Source organism: Rhinopithecus bieti, unplaced genomic scaffold (genome assembly GCF_001698545.2).
Source record: "Rhinopithecus bieti isolate Rb0 unplaced genomic scaffold, ASM169854v2 scaffold_1665, whole genome shotgun sequence".
Taxonomy (NCBI): Eukaryota; Metazoa; Chordata; class Mammalia; order Primates; family Cercopithecidae; genus Rhinopithecus; species Rhinopithecus bieti.
Window position 1 is genome coordinate 288,681 of NW_016803630.1, and position 9,147 is coordinate 297,827.

At 36.4% G+C, this 9,147-nt stretch overlaps 1 protein-coding gene across 1 annotated transcript in view; it reads left to right on the top strand.

Moving 5' to 3' along the window:
- LOC108541326 (polyadenylate-binding protein 4) overlaps positions 1-9,033 on the top strand; it is a 33,168-nt gene extending 24,135 nt beyond the window's left edge. Inside the window, exon 2 of the mRNA XM_083287451.1 lies at positions 8,467-9,033. Coding sequence (XP_083143577.1) covers positions 8,467-8,943 — 477 coding nt within the window. The 3' untranslated portion in view covers positions 8,944-9,033. The remainder of the gene's footprint in view (positions 1-8,466) is intronic.
- Positions 9,034-9,147: the final 114 nt, after the last annotated feature.

Consider the following 9,147-nt stretch of genomic DNA (forward strand, 5'->3'; position numbering starts at 1 on the left):
TAAGTCTTATAAAAGTGTGTGGTAGCCTCTGATGGCTGGGTCCCCCTAGAGTACTTATCTCTCAGATTTGTCCTCATTGAGCCTCTAGCAATTCAAGTACAATTCAGGTTTGCTACCTGGGCAGTGGTGTTACAGGACATGGGTTCTGATCCAGACTTTAAGAAAGGGTTTTTGAATCTCACACGAGAATTTAGGATGAATTCACAGTGCAAAGTGAAAGCAAGTTTATTAAGAAAGTAAAGGAATAAATGAATGGCTATTTCATAGACAGAGCAGCCCCGAGGGCTGCTGGTTGCCCATGTTTATGGTTATTTCTTGATGATATACTAAACAAGGGGTGGATTACTTGTGCCTCCCATTTTTCAACCATATAGGGTAACTTCCTGACATGGCCACGGCATTTGTAAACTGTCATGGAGCTGGGGGGAGTGCAGCAGTGAGGATGACCAGAGGTGATTCTTACGGCTATTTTGCTTTTGGTGGGTTTTGGCTGGCTTCTGCACTGAAAACTGTTTTATTAGCAAGGTCATTATGACCTGTATTTTGTGCTGACCTTCTATCTTATTCTGTGAATTAGAATGTCTTACCTGTCTGGGAATGCAGCCCAGTAGGTTTCAACCTTATTTTCCCCAGCTCCTATTTAAGATGGAGTTGCTCTGGTTTACCTGCCTTTGACAGTGGTTCCTGCAGAGGTTATTACTCATGGCTTCTGCTTCCATAAATTGTGATTATCTGCATTTACCTGTTGGTGTCTCCATTTGAGCAGGAGGGTAGCAGCTTGCACCCTGATCTTCACTCTTATGGAGCTAAGAAGAGTTGCTGATTTTTGGTTTGTTCAGTTTTTTACTTGTGGTTAGAACAGAGAAGTGACTTCCAAGTTTTTAGATGCTGGGCTAGAAACTAGTCTCACCCCATCCTTTTAAAAAATTGCTGCTAAATTATATCTCATCTTCTAATCATTATTTTAATGCAAGTATAGTATTCAATATTTTCATTTTGTCCTGAACTTTTATCACACAGTTTATTTCAAGATAGTGATTAAAACTACATTTTTTGAATAATAAGCAAAGGAAATGGTTCTGAAATTTATCAACCTGAAAATTGTTGGTCATCATAATGGGAAGACTTATGTGCTTGCATTTAAAGTACATATTAATGTGGCATTGATAATTAATCTGTACCAGTCTCACCTATTAACCAAACTATCTTGATGCAGTTCTATTTTGGGTGATATTAATTATGTAACATTCCATTAATAGATACAGAACACTTTACAATGTGGAAATTAGAGAAACTTTTGTGGAAAAATGATATATATACAACAAAGAGAGCTTGAGACATATTTAGTAATGGATTTACATTTGATTTGATACAAATTAATAGAGTTATCTTAAAAATTGGATGGAAAATTAAATGTGAAACACTTAAAACTCTATTTCACTTGTAATAAGCAATATATATTAGCCCTTATTATCTATTATAAGATCCTACCTCTCAAATATAATTTTACCTCATGAAGCCATTAACCCATGTCAGTAAATTAAAATTACATATGAAGTTCCCTAATAATTCCATTTTTACTTTAATATAACTCATCGCTATCAAATAAAGGATTTCACAAGGAATGTAGTATTGCAGATAAGTAAGTTATGTATTATAGTACTCTTAATTAACACAAACTAATCAACATATTTGAACCACTAACTTACTACTGCAGTAATTAGGAATGCATTTAGAAATACAAAACCAAATTGCAGTGGCCTATGCAAATAAGTTTTATACCCCTCATGTAACAAGAAATCCAGAAATGGCTGCCTAAGAGCTGTTTCAAGTCTGAGTGATGCCATCAGAGACTGAGAGTCTTTCTGACTTTCTGCTTTGTAAGTCTTAGTACTGACAAATGGTTTTCACTGTATTTATCACCTCATGACTGCTGCACCTTTCACCATCACTCCCACCAATCATTCCAGGTAGGATGATTGGGAAAGTGCAAGTGATGCAGTGCAGAGGGAAAAGGGCTGTGCCAATTGAATGTGACCCTTCAATCATTAAATAAGGGGCTTTCTCTGAAGTCCATTTTGAGGAGCATCCCACTGCCATCTCACTAGCCAGAACTGACTGGGTAACAATGTGACCACTCCTAAACAGTCCAGTGGTGATTCTTCCCTGAAGTTTCAGTAGACTCTGTCTCCCCTGAGCTCAAGGGCCTTTCATCTATTTCTAACAAGTTAGTAACAGTAAGAGAAGGTCAGATAGGCTGGGGGCGATGGCTCATGCCTGTAATCCCAGCCTTTGGTAGGCCAAGGTGGGCAGATCACTTGAGGTCCGGAGTCTGAGACCAGTACGGCCAATATGATTTAGTAGGACAGAAACCCTGTCCCTACTAAAAATACAAAAATTAGCTGGGTGTGGTTGTGGGTGCCTGTAATCCCACTCATTTGGGAGACTGAGGCAGGAGAATCACTTGAACTCAGGAGGCAGAGGTTGCAGTGAGCCGAGATTGTGTCATTGCACTCCAGCCTGGATGACAAGAGTGAAACTCTGTCTCAAAAAAGGAAAAAAAAAAAAAAAAAAAAAAGAGAGAGAGAGAGAGAGAAGCTCAGATAAATATTAGGTGCCTGTCCTGGTGTGGAACTTGACATAATAAGCTACATATATTAGCTTAATATATATGAATGAATTTCACCTAATAGATAAAATTAGGTAAAAAACATTATGTAATACAGCTTTCATTCACAAGGTTATTAAGTTAAAATAGAAAAGATTTTTCTCGTATATTTTCTCCTAGACAGGAAGGGAGAAAGAAAGTACATTTGTATGTTTGTGCGTGTGTTTTTTAGGAACAGGGCCTGGTGGGCATGGGGAAGTTGTATCTTGTGTTCAAAGGTTTTCTGCACACCAATTTGGACAAATTCACAAGTGGTAGTGGTAGGGTGGTATATATGACAAATTAATAAAAATATTAAAAGCACATAAACAGCTATATAAACCATAAAACATATTACTTCATGCATTTGACAAATATATTTGAGTACTTATAATTGTAGAGATGTTCTAAATGCTAAGTTTATGGCAGTAAACAAAATAGTAAAACGTTTAGAACACATAATTTTCTAGTGGAGAAAACAAACAAAAAAGGTAAATCATTAAGTATGTTAGATAATAAGTGCTAAGAAAATAACAGCACAAGGAAGGGGGATAAAGAGGTTGCAATTTTAGATAGAACAGAAAATGTAAATTAGGTGATGTTTGCATATAAAGATAAAGGAGGTGAAGAAAAAAGCCATGAAGATTTCTGAAGAAGGAATATCCTGAGCAAAGAAAACAGTAAGTGCAAAAACTCTAAGTCAGGAGTACATCTGGCATGTTCAAGAAAGGGCAAGGTGTTCAGCAGGGTCCAAACAGAGAAAAAAGGGAGAAAGCAGCAGATGAAATCTTAGAGGGAATTAGGGACCAAGTTTAGAAACTTGATGATCAGATAAAGGACTTTGACTTGTACACTAAGAGAAAGTAGCATTGGTTACAATTATTTTTCATAAAGATAGAAAATAAAAATAATAAAAATGTCACAAATCAATCAACAGGGCTCTACCATCTTCATGGACGTTACCACATTCCACCTGTTGTCCCTGTTCTAATTTACATAGGTCTTTATCTAATCCCCTAGTTCTTTATATCCCATAAATATTCCATATCTAATCTTTCACTCAAATTTTCCCCATGATTATTTAACCTTTGTGTTCTACCTAGATTCTTATCAAATTACCACCACCCTTCCAAATATTCAATGAAGTTTTTGTTTTGTAAAATAAAAGATCAATATCAAGAACATGGTACGAAAATTCTTCATTAGCTATCACTACTTAGCTTTCCAGACGTATTTCTTAATAAATCCTTTTATAATTTCTAAAATATAGACCCATGTGTCTCTTTATTTTCATAAGTCTGCCCCCCCCCCCTTTTTTTTTGCCTCATGCTATTTCATAAGCCTATAATGCTCTTTCCCATTTCTTGACCTGATGAACTCCTACTTACCAAGGTTTGGTCAATGATTTTCAGCTATTGATTTTTGCAATAAGATTTAAGATGGAACCTTGACATTTAATTCTTCTAACACATCGAATTCCACACATTCTAATTTTTGAATAAAATTATAATAGGCTCAGAAAGATAATCTACACTTGTATTTGAAATAGGGAAAATTATGTAAACACACCAGAAATCAAAATTTCATCTTTATAAAATGTAGAATAGCTATGTGCAAAATGCTTTGGGACTATTTGCTATTTGCTCCTCATCAAATGTCCCCTGATCCTCCTGCAAGCTCCTATCTTATCATCCATTAACATAGAAATCAAGCCTAAGTATTTTCATCCTCTGCTAGCAAATAATCTTCCTCTCCTTGCTAATAATCTCCCTAGGTTTTGCCCTTTATCTAATCACTAAATTCTAAATTTACAATGCTACTCTAACCAAAGAGTTGCCTGCTATTCAGCCCCCTAGTGGATGAAACATGTAATTTGTATGGTAAGGTGCACAGACCAAGAGGGGATGTGTTTACTCAGAGCACTTAATTATAAGACATAGGGAGCATTGTAAGACACAGAGAGCATTTTACTTGCTCTTGCTTAATATATCTTTATTTTCTTCCAAAATATACTATAACTTTCTTAACAGCAAGCATCATACTTTCATCCTTAAAAAAGAATATCAATAAAGTGCTGAGAATGCACGAGATGACTGTGCACCCATACTGATTATCTTTGAGAATTTACTGAAGTCTCAATTTAGTTTACAGTGTGGAATATTGACAGTAAAATTATATAGGATTATGCTTCACTTAACTAGTACTATGAATTAGATAAATATCTATAAAACATAAAAAAAAAAAAATCAACTCCAGGCATAGTATATAAGTACACAGTCTTCCATTTTTGACAAAAAAAAGCACCCAAGTTAGATAAGTAAAAGAAATTTCTTCCTCAGAAATCACTTGACATGTCACTTGATTCAAGGATCTCAACTTAAGTCTTTAGGACTGAGTCTTTTTCCATTGCTCAGTATCAATTTCCTCTATACAGGTTACATTCTAAGACTTCTTATAGTTTCAAAATGTTTGTCAATTGTTCCTGGCTTACACACATGATCATAACTTCAAGTCTAGCAAAACAGAGAGCATTTCGTCCTAGTGGCTCCTCACAAGCCCCAGAATTCTGCTTCAATATAGTTGGCCAAATGCTCATCATTCAACCAATCCCTGTGTCTAAGGCAGTTCCGGGCTTTGCTTGGCCAGGCTAAATCTCAAATGCAGAGATTCAGCCTGTGACAGAGACCTTCCTGAACCCTGTGGTCTGAGTTTGAATGGAGGATATTTTCCTGAAGGAAAATTGAGATTTTATGCCAGAGAGGAAGAGCTGCTAGGCTGAAAGACAAAATGGCTACTATATATTGAAAAAAAAAAAAAATGATGACATTCAGTTACTATGTTTCTATTGATTATAGTTCTTCATTTCCAATTTGCTTTAATTGAGATAACTTATGTCTCATAGATTCAAATTAAAAATATAATTGTCATTATCATCATATCAAGCTTCTTGACTTCTATGTGAAAGGCACTACGTTAAAATTATGTTTGCTCATTACCCTAAGTTGAGATGAATGTAATCATTTCCTATTTTAAAGAATAACTAAATATAAAGCATAATTATATTCGCTATCACCAAGTCAAACTTTCATACTATATTTTACTTTTCAAGTTAATAATAAAAAAATCTATTTAAAGCAGTTTTCCTCATTTTCCTCTTCACATAATTTTCTTTATAAATTTTATTTACATAATTTTATTTTAAAATTAAAAGCCAATCTTAAGCTTGGTGTTGTTAATTTTATATAATATTAGCTTGAAGTTCCAGCAAATGAAAATTAAATTGTAAACATGATTATATGATACTAATCATTTGAATACTATTTTAAGAAAAATAAATGTCAAGTTGTATATTTACATTAGGAAATAATGTAATCACACATATTTCTCTAAAGTTCTAACTATTATCTCACAGGTTTTTTATATAACATATTAGCTAAATAATACTTTTTTAAAAACTAGTATGAGAAAAAAGAAGTCCAAATATATCACTAATAAAGCAAAGCATAATAGATGCAGTCATCCGCACACTCACACACACAATCATGCACCACATGATGACATTTTGGTTAATGATAGATTGCATATACGATGGTGGTCCCATAAGATTATAATGGAACTGGCCTATATAGGAGTATCACTTTTTAAAATCTTTCATGCCATATTTTTACTGTACCTTTTCTATGTTTAGATACACAAATACTTATCATTGTGTTATAATTGCCCACAGTGTTCAATACAGTAACATTCTGTACACTTTTGTAGCCTAGGAACAATAGGCTATATGTATAACCTAGATGTGTTGTAGGCTATACATATAGCCTAGATGTGTAGTAGGCTATACTATCAACGTATGTGTAAGAACACTCTATGATGTTCATACAGTGAGGAAGTTGCCTAATAACACATTTCTCAGAACATATTTCCATTGCTAAGTGACACATAACTGTATTATAATAACCTGGGATTCTTAGCAATTGTATTGGCCATTACAATTGCAAATGGTTGGGACTCAATTCAATCCATCTTAAGCAAACACACACACACACACACACACACACACACACACGATACTAGAGTACTTCACAGAATTGAAGGAAGAATTGTAAGCTTCAGGGCATCTCTGGCACATTGAAATTGGCACTCTCAGGATACTCTGCTGTCTATCATCTCTGCTTTTCTCTGTATGGCAGGCTTATTCTTTCTGTCTTTGTGACAGGTAAATATATTCTGCCCTATATTCCTGAAACTCTATATCCATAGAAGAAAGAGATATTCACCATCCTCTAAACATGCATGTGTACATAATAGCTCCAACTCCAACACATACACGTGTTCCAGTTAAAAAGCCAGAGGAGTGATTCTTATTGTCCCTTCTTGGATTATTATGCCTACCCCTGGACCAATACCTTGAAGCCCGTTTGTAGATTATGAATCTTTCAACTTGGGTCACATGCCACCCCTGGGGTCAAGGGCCAGGTTAGGTTATCAAAGAGGAGGAGGAGATCTACTGGGTGAAGATGTTAAGTACCACAATAACCAAAGAGAAAGTTTGGTTAGAATAATTTGAACAATTACTCTAATTCTTTATTCATTTTTGCTTCCCTCCAGGTCAGAGATATAAAAACATTAGGTAGGTACCTGCAAGCTCTGGAGTTAACAAGGGCAATATATGGGGGGAATGAGTATGGAGAGAGGCATATTGGAATCCTCAGGAGAAAATTAATTGGAAAAAGTTTTCAAAATTGTCAATCTATTCAAATATTTAGTTGAAATTTCAAATTACATTAAATGAGAGCTTAATATTTGTATGCTTAGCAAAAGTTATCATGGATTTATAAAGATTTAGAAAATTAATGTAACAGAACTTACTTTGTTCTGTTGACAAAACCCAAACCCTAAAATTGATCCCAAAGTAATGCTTGGAAACGAAACGCTAAATGTCAGCAAATAAATAATAATTAACTTTCTATATATGTGCCATGTCATATCTAGGGAATATTTAGTAAGTCTTTAGGATATTTCTTGATGAACTCTAATTTCTAACTGAACAACCTGAGATAACATATTCAATCTCTTCTCTATTATCCTTATCACATTGTCACCTAGAGAGATAGAAAGCACAATATTAGCAGCATTCCTGACAGATGATTCTTGAATACTATTTTTTTCCAACAGAAGAGCATTCCTCACACTTCCTTGTAAAATTTCAAATTTTACCAATTTGATTTAAGTTTTACCTATTGAAGGGCCGGGCGCGGTGGCTCAAGCCTGTAATTCCAGCACTTTGGGAGGCCGAGATGGGCGGATCACGAGGTCAGGAGATCGAGACCATCCTGGCTAACACGGTGAAACCCCGTCTCTACTAAAAAATACCAAAAAACAAACAAACAAAAACTAGCCGGGCGAGGTGGCGGGCGCCTGTAGTCCCAGCTACTGGAGAGGCTGAGGCAGGAGAATGGCATAAACCCGGGAGGCGGAGCTTGCAGTGAGCTGAGATCCGGCCACTGCACTCCAGCCTGGGCAACAGAGCGAGACTCCCTCTAAAACAACAACAACAACAACAACAACAACAACAACAACAACAACAAAAAGTTTTACCTATTGAAGACATGAACTAAGGAAAGAATGTTAGTGACCCAATCTATCTTCAGAAACGTTTAACAAAATTATGTGCCTGTGATTGTGTTTATTTATGCATGAACATATATGGAAAGGGGACTCATAGCTTTCATCAGAATTTCCAAGGCATCTGTAAACTAAAATATGCTTTAAAACCATTTAAAATGGGGGAAACACAGAGTTATTGCTTATTTGAATAGAAATATGTCAGCAGCTGCCAGTATGCAGGCCTTCCCACAGCTGTGCAGAACTTAGCGCTGCGCGCGGCTGTTGCCACTGCTGCTCCCCGGGCTGGGGCTGTTTCTCTCTACAAATATGCCTCCAGTGTTCGCAGCCCTCATCCTGCCATACAGCCTCTGCAGGCAACCCAGCCTGAGGTCCAAGTGCAGGGACAGGAGCCACTGACTGCCTCCACGCTGGCCGCAGCACACCCCCAGGAACAGAAGCGGATGCTGGGAGAACGTTTGTTCCCACTCATCCAAACAATTCATTCAAACCTGGCTGGGAAGATCACGGGAATACTGCTGGAGATCGACAACTCTGAGCTGCTGCACATGTTAGAGTTCCCCCAGTCTCTCCACTCCAAGGTGGATGAAGCGGTAGCAGTTCTACAGGCTCATCATGCCAAGAAAGAAGCTGCCCAGAAGGTGGGCGCTGTTGCTGCTGCTACCTGTTAGACAAGGAAAAACCGATTCAAAAGCCAATTAACCCCTCATGGAGTTCAGCTCAAGGTTTGAAGACTTCCTAGCTTGTCCTATGGACCTCAACACCAAGAACCACAAATTGCAAATTTAATAGGTCATTTTGTATCAAAACGTCAATTATGAAGGGCCTAGAATTTTTTTTTTTTTTTTTTTTTTTTTTTTTTTTTTTTTTTTTTT